At 40.1% G+C, this 20,830-nt stretch overlaps 2 protein-coding genes across 2 annotated transcripts in view; both read left to right on the top strand.

The window, feature by feature from the left end:
* The first annotated feature begins 234 nt into the window (after positions 1 to 234).
* Positions 235 to 20,830, top strand: part of LOC132142881 (uncharacterized) — a 55,369-nt gene continuing 34,773 nt past the window's right edge. The window contains exon 1 of the mRNA XM_059553071.1: positions 235 to 1,071. Within this exon, the coding sequence (XP_059409054.1) occupies positions 418 to 1,068 (651 nt within the window). The 5' untranslated portion in view covers positions 235 to 417 and the 3' untranslated portion in view covers positions 1,069 to 1,071. The remainder of the gene's footprint in view (positions 1,072 to 20,830) is intronic.
* The window catches only part of cdc27 (cell division cycle 27), a 364,243-nt gene continuing 346,173 nt past the window's right edge, over positions 2,761 to 20,830 (top strand). Inside the window, exon 1 of the mRNA XM_059552992.1 lies at positions 2,761 to 2,767. The gene's annotated coding sequence lies outside the window, so the exon portion shown is untranslated. The remainder of the gene's footprint in view (positions 2,768 to 20,830) is intronic.

Below are 20,830 nucleotides of genomic sequence, written 5' to 3'. Positions count from 1 at the left end.
TATTCTACAACAAAAACAATCAGAGCGCCTCGCTATCACTAGTTTTATTTTGATCTCCCGGGTCCGCTATTAGCTTTTAGCCCGTTAGCATCAGCGGCGTGGTTGCAGCTAACTGCGCTAACATTGCTAATACTCTATTCACACACATTACCACTGCTGTACTCACTGTTACTTGCTTTAATGGCGGATGAATGTCTCCACTCTGTGCAGCTCGAGCTCGAGGCCGTGGGAAAGCAGATTCGCGACCTGGAGGTGAGGCAGGCCCAGCTGAGAGAGCGGAGAACCGCGCTGGAATCATCCCGGGCTGACGCTCACAAGTCCGGGGTAAGTATACAGCGATCTGTTAACAGTCCCACCACGTCTACTCCGTGTGTTTCTCTGCACAGGCCCGGTGCACCAAGGACGCGATCTTCCCAGATGTCCTTCACTGCGACGCCGGGACACCACGGACCCTGGGTGCATCCACAGCGGAGGACGCGAGCCGGGTCCCGGGCGACGACTTCTCCCCCTCCAGCCTTCGACATCTCCATCCGGAACCGCTTCGCTCCCCTCCGCGAGACAGGACGCGACGCTGTGATCATCGGAGACTCCATCGTCCGACACGTAAGTGCTACGTTAGCCGAAGGTAAAGTGCACACTCATTGTTTGCCTGGTGCTCGTGTTCTCGATGTTTCTGCGCAGATACCCGCGATCCTGAAGGTCGACGAGAGCCCCAGAGCGGTCGTGCTTCACGCCGGGGTTAACGACACCACGCTGCGGCAGACGGAGACGCTGAAGAGGGACTTCAGCAGCCTGATCGAGACGGTTCGCAGCACGACGCCCGCGGCGACGATCGTCGTGTCAGGACCACTGCCCACGTATCGACGAAGACACGAAAGGTTCAGTAGACTTTTTGCTTTAAATGAATGGTTGTTGTCATGGTGTAAAGAACAGAAACTGCTATTTGTTAATAACTGGAATCTTTTCTGGGAGCGTCCTAGGCTGTTTCGCGCTGATGGATTACACCCCAGCAGAATCGGAGCGGAGCTGCTCTCTGACAACATCTCCAGGACACTTCGCTCCATGTGACTAGTAAGACAATTCTCTAATAACTATTATGATGAGTTTTGTTCCACCCGCTTAAATGATAAAAGTACTTGTGCTGTAAAAACTATTAAGACTGTGTCTGTTCCCCGAATAGTGAGGTCAAAATATAATGTAGGATCTAGAAAAAATCTTATCGTAATTAAACCAGAAAAATGTAAAGTAAATGAACAAAAACAATTTTTAAAGTTTGGGCTCATAAATATTAGATCACTCACACCCAAAGCAGTTATTGTAAATGAAATGATCACAGAAAATAGTTTTGATGTACTCTGCTTGACTGAAACCTGGCTAAAACCAAATGATTATTTTGGTCTAAATGAGTCTACTCCACCAAACTACTGTTATAAGCATGAGCCCCGTCAGACTGGTCGTGGCGGAGGTGTTGCAACAATATATAGTGATATTCTCAATGTTACCCAGAAAACAGGATACAGGTTTAACTCTTTTGAAATACTTCTGCTAAATGTTACACTGTCAGACATGCAAAAGAAATCTAATGTATCTCTTGCTCTGGCTACTGTGTATAGACCACCAGGGCCGTATACAGAATTCCTAAAAGAATTTGCAGATTTCCTCTCAGACCTTCTAGTGACAGTTGATAAGGCGCTAATCATGGGAGATTTTAATATTCGCGTTGATAATGCAAATGATACATTAGGACTTGCGTTTACTGACCTAATAAACTCCTTTGGAGTCAAGCAAAATGTCACCGGGCCCACTCATCGTTTTAATCATACACTAGATCTAATTATATCGCATGGAATCGATCTTACTGCTATAGATATTGTACCCCAATGTGATGATATTACAGACCATTTCCTTGTATCGTGCATGCTGCGTATAACTGATATTAACTATATGTCTCAGCGTTACCGTCTGGGCAGAACTATTGTTCCAGCCACCAAAGACAGATTCGCAAATAACCTGCCTGATCTATCTCAACTGCTATTTGTACCCAAAAATACACATGAATTAGACGAAATTACTGACAACATGGGCACTATTTTCTCTAATACATTAGAAGCTGTTGCCCCCATCAAATTGAAAAAGGTTAGAGAAAAACGTACTGTGCCATGGTATAACAGTAATACTCACTCTCTCAAGAAAGTAACTCGTAGTCTTGAACGCAAATGGAGAAAAACTAACTTGGAAGTTTTTAAAATTGCATGGAAAAACAGTATGTCCAGCTATAGACAGGCTCTAAAAACTGCTAGGGCAGAGCATATCCACAAACTCATTGAAAATAACCAAAACAATCCAAGGTTTTTATTTAGCACAGTGGCTAAATTAACAAATTACCAGACGCCACCTGATTCAAATATTCCACCAACGTTAAATAGTAATGACTTTATGAATTTCTTCACTGATAAAATAGATAACATTAGAAATACAATAGCGAATGTAGATTCTACAGCGTCTAACACTTCAGTTTCATCCATCGCACCCAAAAATAAACTGCAGTGCTTTACAAATATAGGACAGGAAGAGCTAAATAAACTTATCACTGTATCTAAACCAACAACATGTTTATTAGATCCTGTACCCACTAAATTACTAAAAGAGCTGTTACCTGTAGCCGAAGAACCGCTTCTCAATATCATTAACTCGTCGTTATCTTTAGGTCACGTCCCAAAACCATTCAAGCTGGCGGTTATCAAGCCTCTTATTAAGAAACCAAAACTAGATCCTAGTGTACTGGCAAATTATAGGCCTATTTCAAATCTTCCATTTATGTCTAAAATTTTAGAAAAAGTTGTGTCTGCTCAATTGAGCACCTTCCTGCATAAAAATGATCTGTATGAAGAATTTCAGTCAGGTTTTAGGCCCCACCATAGCACAGAAACTGCACTTGTTAAAATTACAAATGACCTGCTTCTTGCGTCAGATCAAGGCTGCATCTCATTTCTAGTCTTACTTGATCTTAGTGCTGCGTTCGACACCATAGATCATGACATACTCATAGATCGATTACAAAACTATACAGGTATTCAAGGGCAGGCTCTAAGATGGTTTAGATCCTACCTGTCCGATCGCTACCATTTTGTTTACTTAAATGGGGTGTCATCTCATTTATCATCAGTAAAATATGGAGTGCCACAAGGATCCGTCCTAGGTCCCCTTCTATTTTCAATATACATGTTGCCCCTTGGTAATATTATTAGAAAATACGGAATTAGCTTCCACTGTTATGCTGATGATACTCAGCTATATATTTCAACGAGACCAGATGAAACTTCCCAATTATCTAAGCTAACAGAGTGTGTTAAAAATGTAAAAGATTGGATGACAAATAATTTTCTCCAATTAAATTCGGATAAGACAGAGATATTAATTATTGGACCAAAAAACACCACACAGAATCTTGTAGATTACAATCTGCAACTAGACGGATGTACTGTTACTTCCTCTACAGTCAGAAATCTGGGTGTTATATTAGACAGCAATTTGTCTTTTGAAAATCATATTTCCAATGTTACAAAAACCGCATTCTTCCATCTTAGAAACATTGCCAAGCTACGAAACATGTTATCTGTTTCTGATGCAGAAAAGCTAGTTCATGCTTTCATGACCTCTAGACTGGACTATTGTAATGGACTTCTAGGTGGTTGTCCTGCTTCGTCAATAAACAAGCTACAGGTAGTCCAAAATGCAGCAGCTAGAGTCCTTACCAGGTCAAGAAAATATGATCATATTACCCCAATTTTACAGTCTCTGCACTGGCTACCTATTAAGTTCCATATCTGTTAATTTAACAATTTTAGCAGTAAAATATTTTTTTTAGCCAAGAATCCATTTCATATATGGGAGACCTAAGAGATGAGGAAAAACATTGTTGGGTTTAGTTCTACCTCCGGTAGGGGTCTCTCAAAAATTCAGGGGCATTGTCACTAGCCTATAAAGGCAGGGTAGGTTATTTAGTTCAAAAACATTTTTTTTATGCTGGTTTAAGTCTCTTCACATCTCAATAGCAGTAAGGGGTTTAAATTTATTTATTTATATTTATATAATCTGATTAGATAAAAAAAAAAAAAAAATCCGTCTAATCATAAATAATAAAGCTATAGCTTGCCATTGCTAGCATTTCTGCAATGCCCTACCATTAATATCTAAATTAATCAGTTACACTTTTTTTATGGCGTCCTTATTACCCGTGTACTTTTACACGAGTAGTACTGATTAATGTTATTTAACAATATACACTTACCATAGAGTTAGGATTAGGATTAGTTTTTTTAAGGTATATGCTTTACTGACAGATTAATGTTGTTTTAACAAATAATGTTGGTCTTATTGATCCCATTTAGGCAGATAAGAGTTGTACTTGCATGATTGGAAATAGCTGCCCAGGGATGTTACATGGCTAAAGGGCGAGCTCAGTGGCATAATGCCCATTCACAGATTTTTGAGGCAAGTGGATTTTGAACGTAGCTTCCAAAAGACAAAAAAATAGCAAAGTTATATTTTTTTATATTTTATATAATCACACCGGCATGATTAGAATGTGCAGTGCGGCACAGAATTAGCTGCTAAATTCAAATCTGTGTTTGTGCTCTGTCTGGCGCTGAGCCAGAGATACGTTTTTATAGCGCTGCGCATTAATACCAGTCACAAACGATTCTGTTGAACTTATGAAATCAATGATCAATCAGAGGCATTCAGATGAGTCATTGAAAGGAATTCAATTCTGTTCTGACAAATTCTCTCATCAGAAACAGCAAAGTGCAGATGTGCATATGATGTAAGCAGGATATTTCACAGTGTAAACAGCTTCAGGGATTATAATGAGAGTTTTTGAGAGTGCTTAAAATTTCCTTTTAATTTACTTATACATATACAAATTTGAGAATTTGAGATATTTCGTGAAGTAGTTAATATGTTTGGTAGTATAAAAAAAGGGAAAAATAAATAATGTAAGCCTATATCAATTATACTCATACTGTATATTACAGCATGACGAGCTCCCATCCCACCTATGCACCCTCAAAAAAAAAAAAATAAATAAATAAAAAACTCACAAAAAAAAGATGAGTTGAATGACTTTAACTGGTTTTGGTCTTCCTTTCCTTGCCATATGTCATTTATGTATGCCCTTTAAAAGTCATTTGAACAACTACCAATGCAATTTGAGCCACTAACAGCACCATTATCCTTGACCAGAGGATCTTGCCTCTTGTAAGCATGTTAGTGATTAGGCTAAATAAAATTCTGTTTTTAATTTTCAGTTGTTACCCAACCAGTTCTGTGTTTCACTGCCTCTGGTGGTCTAAAGCATATTATTTTTAGCTCCTTTATATAGCGTTTTGGATATCTGCTGTTGTTTGTTAATGCTATCATGTGATACTGTTAGAATTTGATTGTTTTCCGAATGTTAAGATTAAAGGGGTCATATGATTTTTCCTTTCTCTTTGGAGTGTTACAAGCTCTTGGTGCATAAAGAAAATCTGTGAAGTTGCAAAGACTAAAGTCTCAAATCCTAAAGTCTCAAAGAGATATTCTTTATAAAAGAGTCAACCACGCCCTCCTAAAATGGCTCACTCTAAAGTGCACCCACATCTAGTTCATTATGCGGGAAGATTTGCATAACGCCGCCCAAATGTTCATGCAAAGATAGAAGGCACAACTTTTATTCTCGCTGTTGCCAATGCCGCCATGTCATGGAAACGCTGTGTGTTTAGTTGTGAAAGCCAAACTACTTTGTTTGGCCTTCCAAAATAGGACACAACTTGAAATCAGTGGTTAAGTTGTATTTACAACACTGTTTCAGAACAGTTCAACCCAAATATACAGATGTACGCAGTGCATTTTGCGGAGGACGAGGACTGTTTCCTGAACCAGTAGTCTACAATGCTTCAGTGCACAAAGGCTGTTTCTATAAAGTGGAGCAATTCCAACTTTGCAAGGACAGTCTGGCACTTCTGACTCACAGCCTGTAAGTAGGGTTACATATTTAAAGAATTTGCCAGTGATGATTCAAACACGAGTTTTGGGCAGTGTAGAGTAGCGCTTGTTGTTTGTTGTTTCTCTGAACACAAATGCAGACATGGTTTTATGTTTGCACTGAGCGATTCGCAACGCAGCACGTAAAAAGACAGAATAAGTCATTATAATCAGTAATTATGTCCCCACTAGATGCAACAAATGGCTCATTTATAATTGGTTATTATGTTTGGTCTCATCAGGCCTTTCTGAACCATACATTTCATAAAATACTTTGCATTACACCAAATACACAAAATAATGTTGTGGGTTTTTTTTTTTGCAATGTCATATGACCCCTTTAATTTTTGTTATTTCTGTTACATTGTGGTTTACAGTTATTGTTCTGTTATTTTACTTGTTACAAACACGAGTATCCCATCATCAGTCTAACAATATCCAATCAAAAATAGCTGTGATGAATTACAATTTTTTAATTTGGTGTCCTTTGGATGTATAAAAACAATTGCAGACTCTTTAATTCTAGCTTCAAGAAGCAGAAGTAAAAAAACACAAACACTGCACTGCAGACTGATCTCATATGTTCAGTTACATCAGCATGTACTTACTTCCTCAGTTCAATTTAATGGAAAACTAGAAAAGTACACCATCTGTTAAACACCCAAGCACTGTTTTCCCAATAGACAAGGTCTGTAAAGGTCAAACCTTCTTTCTAGTGTACTAGTACTGATAGAATCTCTCCTATCAACTTTAAATGTAATTAAATGTAAATTAAATGTACATTTAATGTACATTTTAACCTCTCATCATGTGAATTTCCATAAAAAAATTATCAGTAAAACCTCCTCACTTATGCATATAGCATCCACTCTTCCATATAGCCATTTTGCTGAGAGGACAAGATCTCAGTTCTGAGTTCTTTTTACACACTTCTGCTTTCTTGGCTATAATGTTTCTGTTAAAGACAATGTCACACCAAGGAAATTGTTGCTTAGCAATTCTTCTCTCAACAGAACTGCTTTAATTCCTCTCTACAGTACATCTTCTCTACTATTATTTGCTCAAATAATCTAAACAGTGTTCCTGAAAAGCTCTGATACTCTGGACCCAAGTAGGCTACCTGTGAAAGACTTAATTAACATTGACTACGTTTACATGCAGTTAAAATTCGGGTTATGGTCGGGTTAAGGTCACTATTCGAGTTTCTGAAACATTCGGGATAACCCATTTACATGCGTGAGCAGAGAGAGTTACTCCTGTATGCATGAATGTGTAATCAGTCGCCAATCCCGATTTAAACGGCGACGCACGGTTAGCGTCTGGACGTACGGACAACAAGACGCAATATGCGTCATTTCCGATTCTTCTTCCTGTATCCAAAGACAACAACAACAACAGCAGCAGCAGGCGGATAATGAATAGTTTGGGGCAGATAGCGATAGTCTTTGTTTGCGCTTTAGCGCTGGTACTGATCCACCAGCAGCACTTGACACTACTGTGCCTCTATACTGCACGCGGTTTTTTATGCGCCGTCTCTACTCAAAAGACCAAGATTCCTTGCGAATAGAACATGCGCAGAACACACATTTTGATGGGGATATGCCGAAACGCGTTTACAAGACCAAATATTCGGGTTGGAAAAGGGGTACCCCAGGTAAATCCGCAAATCCGGGTTTTTGCCGGTGTTTACATGGCCGTGCGTGACCGGTTATTGCTAATATCCCGGTTTTGAACGGGTTATTGGCTGCATGTAAACGCAGTCATTGACTGCTAGTGATAACGGTAACAAAAGCTTTCTTTTCAGGTGCTTCAGCATTCATTAACAACTCAAAAATGTAAAATTAAAAATCAGCTGACTACTATATATATATATATATATATATATATATATATATATATATATATATATATATAGTACAGACCAAAAGTTTGGACACAGCTTCACATTCAAAGAGTTTTCTTTATTTTCATGACTATGAAAATTGTAGAGTCACACTGAAGGCATCAAGGGCTATTTGAGCAAGAAGGAGAGTGATGGGGTGCTGCGCCAGATGACCTGGCCTCCACAGTCACCGGACCTGAACCCAATCGAGATGGTTTAGGGGTGAGCTGGACCGCAGACAGAAGGCAAAAGGGCCAACAAGTGCTAAGCATCTCTCGGGGAACTCCTTCAAGACTGTTGGAAGACCATTTCAGGTGACTACCTCTTGAAGCTCATCAAGAGAATGCCAAGAGTGTGCAAAGCAGTAATCAAAGCAAAAGGTGGCTACTTTGAAGAACCTACAATATGACATATTTTCAGTTGTTTCACACTTTTTTTGTTATGTATATAAATCCATATATAATTCCACATGTGTTAATTCATAGTTTTGATGCCTTCAGTGTGAGTCTACATCTCTTTGAATGAGAAGGTGTATCCAAACTTTTGGTCTGTACTGTCTATATATATATATATATATATATATATATATGAATTGTATTTATTCCTGTGATGCAAAGCTGAATTTTCAAAAGGCATTACTGCAGTCTTCAGTGTCACATGATCCTTCAGATGTCAGTCTAATAAACTGATTTGGTGCTCAGGAAATATTTCTTCTTATCAATGTTGAAATTGTGCTGGTTAGTATTGGGGGATTTTTTGACAAACAAAAATTTTGAAAGGACAGCAATCGTTTGAACATTATAAATGTATTTGCTGCCAGTTTTAATAAATATGTCCTTGCTGAATAAAAGACCTTTGTTAGGCAGTTTCATTGCAAATCAGTTCATTATTTATAACTGCACTGATTTCTCACACTGAATTCTGAGACATTAAATGTCGGGCAAATATCTGTATAAAGAACAGTGTTAAACGCTACCTTTTCCCATAACTTCACTCCCTCCCCCCCATTCTTATTTTGGTTCTATTGGAATTCTATTGATTGGCATTGTTAATTTACACAAAAGACTGGAAACTATTTCCTTAAGCCAACAACAGTAAACATCTAGACAGAAGTTTAGCAGGCAGTGTACTTTTATTTACTCAACAGACATAAAAAGGCTTTCAATCACCCAATGCATCATAATGTTTAATGTAAACAAAGTTTGTTGATTCCTATAATTACATGCCTACAAAGCGGTATGTCATACTGTGTCTTTATAATCATTTACATAAAATCATCTAACAAGCAACCTTTATATCCAACATCTAATTATGCATGATATTACATTTATTTCCTACTTGACTGCTTCAGATGTACTTTCTGGTCTTAGCAATTTTTTAGTCAAAAGAAACCTGCAATGCATTTTTTTTTAATGGAAATTAATGGGTGTCAGTGTAATGCTCAAGAGTTTGTTACTTATAAATTATGACTTTTCTTATGAATTCTAGAAAAAGACAGTTACTCAGCTCATGGGAAGTGTTGTGCGGGAGAAGAAACTGGAAAAGAACAGGATGAAAGTTCTCAGGTTTTTTGTTATTAATTATATGATTAAAGGAATATGTAAAATACACAATTTTATATTGCATTCTATAATGTATAAACATAATACTAATACTTTTATTAATTGTTTATAATAATAACATTGATTGTTTGTTTTTAATTTCAAAGAATTATGCTTTTGAAGTCAATATAGTTTTTCACTGAACGTCATTAAACTTTGACTTATCTTTTAAGGTAGAGGTACTGTACATTTAGATAATGTTCTGACAGGGCACATTATATGTTTATGATATTGTTGTTGTATGTATTGATGTTGTTTTTTTACTTGTTCATCAATATACCATGTGCATTCATACATGTATAATAATAATTTAAAAAATGTGTTGGAAGTTGTAGAGTTTTATGGGGATATTTGGCACCACTGAATCTTTGGTGATTAGAAGAGAGCTATAGATTCACCTTTGAGATTAATTTTGCCATAATGAGTGAATAAAAGCATATTCCAGTGCCAAAACTGCAAGAGTGATGAATTCTGAATGATCTTAGAGGTTTCGCAGGGAGCTTTGTGTCTATCTTGGGTGACACATGACAGATTGGGATGATGAAATGATCCAATATATATTTTTTTTAAGTCTGTCTCTTTGTGTGTGTGATGTATTATTCACACTTGCTGACACTTCCTCAGCAGTTTAAAGAAATGTATATTACAGCTATTAAAAAAAAAAGTTGGTACTATCAGAAAGAGGTGTTTAAGTTAAACATTGATCCAAACTCATTTCCATTTCAAACCTGCCACTCAGAAACCTTGTTGTGATTCTGTGCATGTTAAAGATTTAGCTTCCTCTGTCTCCACTGAATTACTTAACTATTTTACACCTGCAAGTGCTCTAGCAACTTGGATTTGCTATGCATATGCATACGTTGAATATTCAAGTTTGAGGTTAGATTTTTAAAATGCTATTACCTTTGATTGGAAAACTTGGCCAAGAACCATGGTAACCTCAAGATTGTTCCTCAGAGGACTAAAGAATTGTAATGACCAAACAGTCTTTACTGGGGTGTAAAATCTGTAATGAGCATGTTGGTGGAGTCAGATATTGCATTCTTTTCGGAACGCATTCATAATTCAGTGAATGGCTGAAAAATAAACCTGAATGTTTGTTTGATTTTATGTGGGTGCCAGTAAAGCAATGTAGCTGAAGTAGGTTGTCCACACATTATTGGGTATGTTGTGTATTCTCTCTGCAGTTGGAGGGAAAACAAGAATAAAATCTAGAGAGAATATCATCTGTCATGGCAGGGAACTAATGACACACAGCATGCTGCATACACATTCCCCTAAAAATGTTTACCAAGGAAGTGACATTTAACATGTAAATCTCTTCATGCCTCAGCTCTCACTTCTAATGTAGACTCACTAGAGAGCGTGTCGTGACTCTGCACTGGGCGATAAATAGATTACTGCAAATATGGTGAGGGAATGAATGAGCCGCTGCTCGCAATACACTCTGCAGCCACTTACACAGATTCACTATTCAGTTTATGTGGAACAAGAGTGAAGGAAGAACATTTAAGACAGAGATGAGGGAGAGCCAAAGGGGTCCATAAAACCTGGAGAAAGCTACTTGTTCTCATTTATGTCAGTCAATATCAATTACTTGGCTGGTGCAGGACTACAGAGGTATACAAATTGAAATCTGCACTTCAAAATAAAGGTTTGGTAATTTCTGTTGTACCAAAGGTGAAAACAAATAGTTCTATAGAGTCTATATAGAACTTTTATTGTAGCTAGTCAACACTTCATCTCCATCCTTTTTATCTATTTTTGTGTTATATCTATATTGTGATATCTATCTATCTATCTATCTATCTATCTATCTATCTATCTATCTATCTATCTATCTATCAATTTTTTTTTGTTGCCATGACCACTTGTAGTGACTCATCAGAGTACATGGGTACTTTTGAATGGCCATCAATGGAGAAAGATGCTTTTTGTTTATCGAAGGGTGTAGTTATGACATCTACCAGCAGGGCTAATGGGACTAACAAGGACATTACTTGCTTGTAAAACAATTCATTTACAGTATATTAGACTGGCCAGTGGAGGAATCCACACTTTAAATATGTACTATTTTGTAATAATAATATTCTTATTTTTTGTCTGTATCCATTTAACCAAAAGAAGATTGTGCCAGGTAAGCTGAACAGATTTTAGCATCCAATGCTTGAACGTGTTACAGCAAGATAACACAAATTACAACCCGTTTTCAATAGTTACCAGTTGCGCTCCATATGAGCGCATTTTGTACTTACCATATAAAACAAGTTTCAGTGATTGTTCTTTATTTCCCCTTATGACAGTATTGTGTTTTGTGAGTTAAATGTCTGTCCTGATGTTGGTCTGTGGATGAAGCAATATGAAACAACATTTTTCAATCGTTCTCTTGAAATATCAGCATGGTACAATGCCAGCTGGTGGCTTGCATGTACAAAGAGGTGAACATGATGTCCTGATGATCTAGACACACATAATGAATGTTGTAATTGCATTTTTCTTCGCTTAAAAGAATGAATCATTGAAAAAATGAAAGAAGCTGCAGAAACTGCTATAAATAATGTAAATAAATGATGACAGAATTGTCAGTTTTGAGTGAACTAACCATTAAAGTAGGAAAAATGGTTGGAAGAACACATTATAACATCATGCTGTTGTCTTCCTGTACATGAATAAGGCTTTCTGTACAAGCACGCAGACCACCTGCTGTAGTTTGAGCATCCTGGTATTTCAGAAAATGAAATTCGAATTGAGGACGTGTATTTTTGGAGTTTTAGGCTTCTCTTTGAGTTGCTTGTACCACTGGGATGTCTGTTTAGCATCAGGAGCTGTTGAAGAAGATTGAAGAAGTCCAGTGGGACCCACACAAACCAGTGTTCCAACACAAGCCAAGAAGTGTATTGAAAAAACAACCATTTTTGGCTGTGGTGTTAAGGGATTTATTTGTTTACGCTGTTGTCACAGTGTCTTAAAATAACTATCTTTTATTGCATATAATGCTAAAAATTTGCTACTGTGAAAAAAACCATGGGAAAGTGTTTGGAGACTGTACAAGCTGATGAATGACTAGTGTCCCAGATTCAGTGCATTTGTGTGGGTGTGGATCTGTTTGGGTAGTTGTGTGTGTGAGAGAGAGAGTGAGCATTTCCATGCATGACTGTCTTGCACAGAGATTATGACATCACCGGATTGCCTCTCCATCAGTGTGTCTTGTACTCAGACTTTGTGTGTGTGTGCTTTGGTTTGTATTTTCATAGCATTCCATTCTCTCTGTTCCATGACTATCTCTAGTGTGTGTTTGTGCTCAGCATGATCTCATTAGTTGGTGATTCTTCAATTAGGACAACTATTCTGTCTTCAAGGATGTTTGAAAAGACAGTTCAGAATTATATTATATTACATTACATTATTTTATATTTTTGTAATCCATGTTGTAATTTTTTGTAACAACCTTTATATAAAAATTTTTTACACTGCGGTTTGTTTTCAAACTGTTCTTTTCCCCAGCAACTGCTTTTTTGCCATCATATATACACCTTATTTTCAAATGTTTTTTTCTCTGCAAACGAGTTTTGTCCTACATTTCAACAGAAGTTAATAACACCACCACTGATTCACACTAAGGGTGACAATCAAACATCCCTGGCAACAAACAGAGTTCTCGGCAGTAAAGAACATTGTTACAGGTTAGTCTAAACTACAGATTCTGTCTTGGGTGAGTGTGTAATATTTCAATATTTGTGTAGTGTCTCCATTGGTTCTCAAAGTCCTTAAGTACCACATCTGGTCAAATCAGAACATTCACGTACCACCTAATCACAACAATGTTGCTCTAATTTATTAGATTTTGAGATCAAGATTAAGGACTGTGTGAGTAAATATGAATATTTTTGTATTTAAGATAAATATAAGTGGTTTAAAACCCTCATCAGTCCTCTGACTTACCATTTACTAGAGATGGTATCATACAGAATATAAAGATTCTGATTGATTTTAATGATTCTGGTTCCTTAATGGTTTGAATAAAGACATTTATATATTTTTTTATTACTTCAAAGCAATAAATATTGGGGAAAATTCTTATTTCTTTTATTCCTTAATGCATTTTCAGACCCATTTTTTTTATTTGGAAGACATGCAAATTTTGCTATCCAATTCAAACATCATTAACAGTACATATAATTTGGGTCAACATAGTAAAATCTGTGGCTTTTATAGAAGCAACTGGAACTGCTAGTTCCCTATCAATACTTTACTCATACTGTGTCTGCTAAGATGCTATGGGAATTTTTTTTTTCCTGAACTGAAGCCTTTTGGTTTGTGCAGTACACTTTAAAATATTAACCAGTGTCTCGGAAGCGGTTCTGCACAAATCTATAACCAAGAAGTCCTCTAAAGCCCACCAGAAAGGCCATAGGATTAAAATTTCTTCTCCTTCAGCGAAGATGACATTCCATGCTAATCTCTGCTGACTGAAGAGCCTGCTTGCCATTGACACACCTTGCAGAGGAGCAGCGACCTCTCTGCTTAGCTGATTTGCTGCCTTTCCTGCTGCCCTTCAGTGCCACACAGTATTGGTCCAGCTTCCCCTGCCACCATCTGGCAAGCCTTATAAAGAGAAAATGTCTAAAAACAAATTTTTACAGTGTTGTTTCAAATAACAAGCGGTGACTGCCATATGTACAGGTCACCACCTGCATGCCGATTACGGGCACTGTGAGTGTGTTTCCTGCTTGGAGAAAGTGGAGTCCGCGCTCACCTAAACAGATTGTTCCAACTATGAGAACATGAGTCTTGCCTCTCTGTGCTTGCGGATAGCTTTATTTTCAGAAAGGCACTCCACCCCTCACGCTTTTCCATTTTCTTCCTCCCAGGAACATGTGAGGAAAAAAACTGTGGGGCTGAGGATCGCAGCACTCGGATGCGATATAGCTCACATTGTCCCACGTGTGTCACTCTCTACATACAGAGAGGCTTCCCCCGTCCTCTGTACCCAGCCTGACCAGCATCCCAGTGCGAGTAATCTGGTTTTGTTCGTTGGGAGTGATGATGAGCTGCTGGTTTCCAAATCACCAGGGACCCCGGCCCAAGATAGTACTGCACCTTGTGCCTCAGCTGTCGTCCTGTTCTACGGGACAGAAAGAGGAGGGGGCCAAGTCTCACTGCTGCCAGACCACCCCCAAGCTGCCTCTCTTAAGCTGCTAATCATCCCATTCAGTTCCAGGTGCAGTTGGCGATGTGTTTGCTGAAAAGACGTTCAAGCACCCAAGCGGCGATTCGCTGTTATAGCATGCATTTTCAAAAAGAGAACAGATTTCCTCTTCCATTTCTCACAAGTACTGTGTTCCCTTGCAGCCACCAGGTACTCAAACCAACCCCTGACTTCTGGGGCGAGGCATGGCAAGCCATCCCGAAATGTCAGAGTGGGTTCTTGGGATAACAAAGTGAGGCTATTCATTCAAATTCGCACGTTTCAGTGGGGTGGTCCCCACTTCGGTTCAGAGCAAGGCCTACTGCTCTGAGGGCCCTGAAGGGTCCTCCCTTTGAGTCATTACAGTCGGTTGACCTTCGATATCTGTTGTTGAAAATCACTCAGCTACTAGGCGTTAGCAACGGTCTAACAAATGCCTGGAGTTCGGGCCTGGAAGCTCTAAGGTCATCCTGAAACCAAGGCATGGTTATATACCTAAGGTGCTCTCTACTCCATTCAGAGCACAGGTAATTACACTCTCTGAGCTTCCTCCCTCAGATGAGGACCAGGAGTTGAATTTACTCTGCCCCGTCAGGGCACTGAAAGTTTATATCAAGCGTTCCGCCCCGTTTAGGCAGTCTGAACAGCTCTTTGTCTGCTTCAGTGGCTGTGCTTCCGGTCATAAAGTAAACACTTTCTAAGTGGATATTTGATGAAATTATGCTAGCCTACTCTTGGGGAAGTGTTAATCTTCTGGAACGATTACTCAGGCCAGGTGTGACCTCTGTGATCTTAGTCCGTTCACCATGGGTGGTGTTAACTATTATTATCCACTTAGCAAGGCTACACATGTAGTCATTCCTCTGCCATAGCACGGCATAATTGTATTGGTTCCCATAGCATCTTAGCAGATGCAGTATAAGAGAAGTATCAATAGGGAACGTTCTCTGTTATAAATGTTACCTTGGTTCCCTGAGATATGGAAACAAGTACTATGTTGCTAGCTATGCTATGCAGCTGCATGACTCAGTCGTTGCTTCAGTTGAAGTAACCTGTATCCTGTAAAGACTGTAAGTTAGATTTTTTTCTGTTTGAGTGAGATATGGCAGCAACACAATGACTTTCTCAACTGAACCAGTCCATTCCTCCAGGTTTTTCTTACGCTTGCCAGCCTCGAGTCTCGGGTCGAGGTGATGGTCTAGCAATGCTATATAATAAGAAATGGAAGGTGTCAGCTATAGCTGTACCGTCTTATGATTCTTTTGAATCCATGGTGTAAGAAGTTAATGGACCAGTACCCACTATCATAACAACTGTTTACCATCCTACCTAAATCTAATACTAATACTAATACTGTCTGTTTTGATGAATATGTCAATGATAACTCAAATCATGCATTCTTTTATCACTGGTATTATTCCTTCATTCTTTAAGGTAGCAGCTATAACTCCCATAATTATTAAACCTGTTGCGGATCTTAACAACCCAGAAAACTTTCAACCCATTTCTAATTTACCTTTTCTTTCTAAATTACTGGGGGGAAAAATATTGCTCAGCAGGTACATGCTCATTTAATGGAGACTAACTTGTTTGAGCAATTTCAGTCTGCCTTTCTTCCATTTCATAGCATGGAGACAGCACTTATTAAAGTCACAAATTATTTGTCAATGGCTGTGGATTCAGGACTTTTATCAATACTTTTGATAAAAAGTATTGATTGTGTCTGATTGTGTGCGTCTGTTAACTAGCAGCAGCTGCATTAATGAGCACCAGCTGCAACTCATTTGCACTGCCTTTAAGTTTGGCTGGCAATCCTGTTCGTGTTGTTGGTTCGTTGATTCTCGTCTGTCTCTCTTGTCTACTTGTGTTCCTGTTCCTCCAGCTGGTATTCTCTGGACCTTATTCCCTTGCAAATAAACCATTTTGCCCTCGCAATTGGATTTCGAGACTTAATCATTGTGATAGAATGAACCAACCAGAATGGATCCAGCGAGCTCGGCAGAATTATGAGACTTTTTAACCAGTAGTAACTCTCGCATGGAATGCCAAGAGGACCAGATGATGGCTACGGGTCATGCTGTCCAAGCCCTGGTCGCTCAGGTTTCGGAATTTACCACTCAGTTTCAGAGCTTCAAGTTAGAAACCGTTTCTTCTCAGCAACCACCTGAATCCAATCCACCAATCCGATCACGCTGCTTATGGCAGAGAGGCAGCTAGACTTCTCGCGGAGCTGTGACAAGGGAATTGCACCATAGCGGATTATTCTATCGAATTTCATTCTTTAGCCGCGGAGTGCGGCTGGAATTCTGAGGCACAGTTGGACCTGTTTCTACACGGACTTTCGGACACCATCAAGGATGAAATTTATTCCATGGATTTTCCCGCAGGGGTGGATAAACTCTGGCTATTCGTGTGGATGCCAGAGTAAGGAGGCGTGTCCAACAGAAGACACTACGGAGGATCCCTGACGTCACTCATCATAGCAACCTGTCTTCAGTCACTGAGGAGAGTGAGTTCTCTTTCCATGATCCCGAACCCATGCAGATGGGCAGGCCTCGCCTTTCACAGCAGGAGAAGCAGACGCAGAGAGAAAGGTTTATGCTTTTACTGTAGAGCTGGTGCCCGCCAGTAGGTAAGAGGTTACTGATGGGTGGAGCAACTCTTAATAATTCCTCTCTTTCTGTCACTTCGCTACCGGTAAGGCTGACACTTCATTCATTAATGTTTGATTGTGAGGCTTTGGATTTGGGGGCGGAGGGTAACTTCCTGGACATTAAAGTTGCTTAAAGACTTAATATACCCATGGTGGAACTTTCTCAGCCCATCTCTGCGGTGGCACTTAATGGGCAGCCATTACCCTCCTTCACACATTCAACAATCTCAGTAAAACTCATCATTTCTGGACAACATACTGAGAACATTGACTTTCTCCACACTGACACTCCTGCTGCTCCTGTGGTTTTGGGGCATCCCTGGCTGGTGCTCCATAATCCCCACATAAACTGGGGAAAAAATTCTGTCTTGTCCTGGAGTGAATATTGTCATGCGTCATGTCTGTTGTCTGCATGTTCTCCTGTGTCTTGTTCTGTGTTTCAGGATGATCACACTGACCTGTCTAACGTGCCACGTGAGTACCTCGACCTGAAGAGAGTGTTCAGTAAGTCTTGGGCTGCTTCTCTACCTCCGCATCGTCCTTATGACTGTGCTATAGAATTATTGTCAGGTACGTCTCCGCCTAAAGGCAAATTATATTCGCTTTCCAATCCGGAGAGGGAGGTCATGGAGAAATATATTTCTGATTCTCTTGCAGCCAAGATCATCCGCCCCTCTTCCTCTCTAGCCGGTGCGGTATTTTTTTCGTGAAAAGAAAGATGGCTCTCTTCCTCCCTGCATTGACTATAGAGGGTTGAATGACATCATGGTGAAGAATACTTATCCTTTGCTGTTGATGTCGTAGGCTTTCGAGCGTCTGCAGGGGGCGTCATTTTTCACGAAATTGGATCTCTGTAACGCTTATCATTTGGTTCGCATAAGAGAGGGGGATGAATGGAAGACCACTTTTAATACCCCCACGGGGCACTTTGAATATCTTGTTCTTCCTTTTGGCCTTTGTAACGCCTCCGCTGTATTCCAGGCACTCGTCAACGATGTGTTGAGAGATATGGTAGATCAGTTCATTTATGTATACCTGGATGACATACCTTATTTTCTCATTCTCTCCAGGTACATGTTCAACACGTCAGGCGAGTGCTTCAGAGGCTGTTAGAGAATGGGCTTTTTGTCAAGGCGGAGAAATGCATTTTCCATGCACAGTCTATTCCTTTTTTGGGATACATCGTCTCGGCCTGGGGGGGCGCATGGATTCTGACAAGATCCCGGCTGTGGTAAATTGGCCAACCCCAGAGTCTCGTAAGGCCCTGCAGAGGTTTCTGGGCTTTGCCAATTTCTACTGGCTGTTTATTTGCAATTTCACAAAAAGAAAATCACAAAAATCTTGAATACATCAAGTTCGCTAAAAGATTAAACTCTAGGCAGGCTCGGTGGGCTCTTTTTTTTTTTGGTTGTTTTGATTATTCTATTTCTTATCGTCCAGGTTCTAAGAACATCAAACCGGACGCATTATCCCGTATTTTTGATGTTTCGGATCACCCATCGTTTTCCGAACCCATTGTACCTCAGAAAGTCTTTATTTCTGCAGTCACGTGGGACATCGAGTCGAAGGTTCGCACAGCCTCGCAAGGGGTAACGCCCCCGCCCAGATGCCCACCGGGTCGGTTGTTTGTGTCAGAGGCTTTAAGGTACGAAGTTATCCAATGGGGTCATTATTCCAAGGTAGCTTGCCATCCTGGGGTTAATCGTACCATGTTTCTCATTAAACAGCGGTTTTGGTGGCCAGCCATGGCTTGTGACATTCGTCTTTTTGTTTTGGCTTGCTCTGTCTGTGCTGTTTCGCAGTCTTCCAATCAACCCCCTGCTGGACTCCTTCAGCCGTTGATAGTTCCTTCGAGACCCTGGTCCCACATTTCTCTAGATTTCGTTTCGGGTCTCCTTCCCTCACAGGGAAACACGGTGGTTTTGACCGTGGTGGACCGGTTCTCGAAGGCAACTCATTTCATTCCTCTGCCTAAATTACCTTCTGCCAGAGAAACAGCGGTTACTGTCATAGATCACGTTTATCGCTTACATGGCCTCCCGATGGACATGGTCTCTGACAGGGGGCCTCAGTTTGTTTCCAAATTTTGGAGATAATTTTGTAAATTACTGGGGGTGACTGTTAGTCTTTCTTCTAGATTTCATCCTCAGAGTAATGGTCAGACGGAGAGGGCCAACCAAGATCTAGAACGAGTGTTGCGATGTTTGGTTTTTCAGAACCCCTCCTCTTGGAGCCAGCAGCTCTCATGGGTTGAATACGCACATAATTCGTTACCAGCTACGGGATATTGCATTTTCGGTGTAGTTTAGGGTACCAGCCACCACTTTTTCCAGAATTGGAATCAGAAGTCGCGGTTCCCTCTGCCCACACATTTATCCAGAGGTGCCGACGCACATGGAAATGGGCCAGATTGACCCTGCTCCAGGTGGTGGGCGCGCACCAAGGTTCAGGCCGATTACCACCGGTTGAAACCTCCCGTCTACGTCGTAGGTCAAAAAGTGTGACTTTCATCAAAGAATATTCCTCTCCGATCCGTCAGTAATAAGCTTGCTCCCAAATTTATTGGCCCATTTATTGTCACCAAGATTATTAGTCTGGTGGCAGTCTGCCTCAAACTCCCTCTGGCGTACAGGAGAATTCATCCGGTGTTTCATGTATCCAAATTAAAGCCCGTTTTCATTCACCCATTAATCCGCTGGTCCTGGTCCTGGTCCTGGTCATGTTATGTCTTGTTATGTTTGGTGCACGGATGTGCTTCAACAGAACTGTCCACACTTAGATGCAACAGGATTTGTTGTTGTTGCGATTTCCTTTACGTGCAGCATAAGAACACAGAATTCATCATACAACTGGTTCATGTCCAGTTTAAAGCTCATTTTTAATGCTTCAGCTGCTCCACGGAGGTCTTGGAAGCTAAAGTCCCTCTTGCTAGCCAGGCATGAGATGTGCTTTAGGTAGTTGCCATCAGTGAAATCAAACCACTTGTGTAGGTAAGCAAGCGCTCTTTCATAGAACATAAGAAAGTCCTGCTCTATAACAGCAACCTGTGCGGTGGGAAACTGTTGCAGGAGAGTACTGGTATCGAATCCAAAGAATCAATAGTTTTCCTTTGCTCTAGTTTCAATTTGAGATTGGTCATTAACTCGAAAAGTTCACACACAGTTGTCTCATCTCCCTCAACTTTAAGCTCTGCGTTGAAAAAAACTTTGAGGCTATTTTGCAAAAAACAGCAAGTATGCCTGGAGTTCACAGGGCACGTCTTCTCCATCCTCACAATTTCCGAGCAATTTCCAAAGTGCTGATGGACAGCGCTCTTCTCCAAGAGATAAAAAATAGCTTTTGACAGCTGGCCAGGAGTCGTGCAGATGTTTGACAGCAGGCCACAAACTTAGCCACCGTGTTGGCACATTCTTGTAAAGAGCCGTGCACTCCTCGTCCACAAACTCTTCCTTTAATTCTTGCACATGTTTAGCTGAAGACGA

Source organism: Carassius carassius, chromosome 1 (assembly GCF_963082965.1).
Source record: "Carassius carassius chromosome 1, fCarCar2.1, whole genome shotgun sequence".
NCBI classification, from domain to species: Eukaryota; Metazoa; Chordata; class Actinopteri; order Cypriniformes; family Cyprinidae; genus Carassius; species Carassius carassius.
The sequence above is the reverse complement of the archived record's forward strand: the minus strand, read 5'-3'. Positions and strand labels throughout refer to the sequence as shown.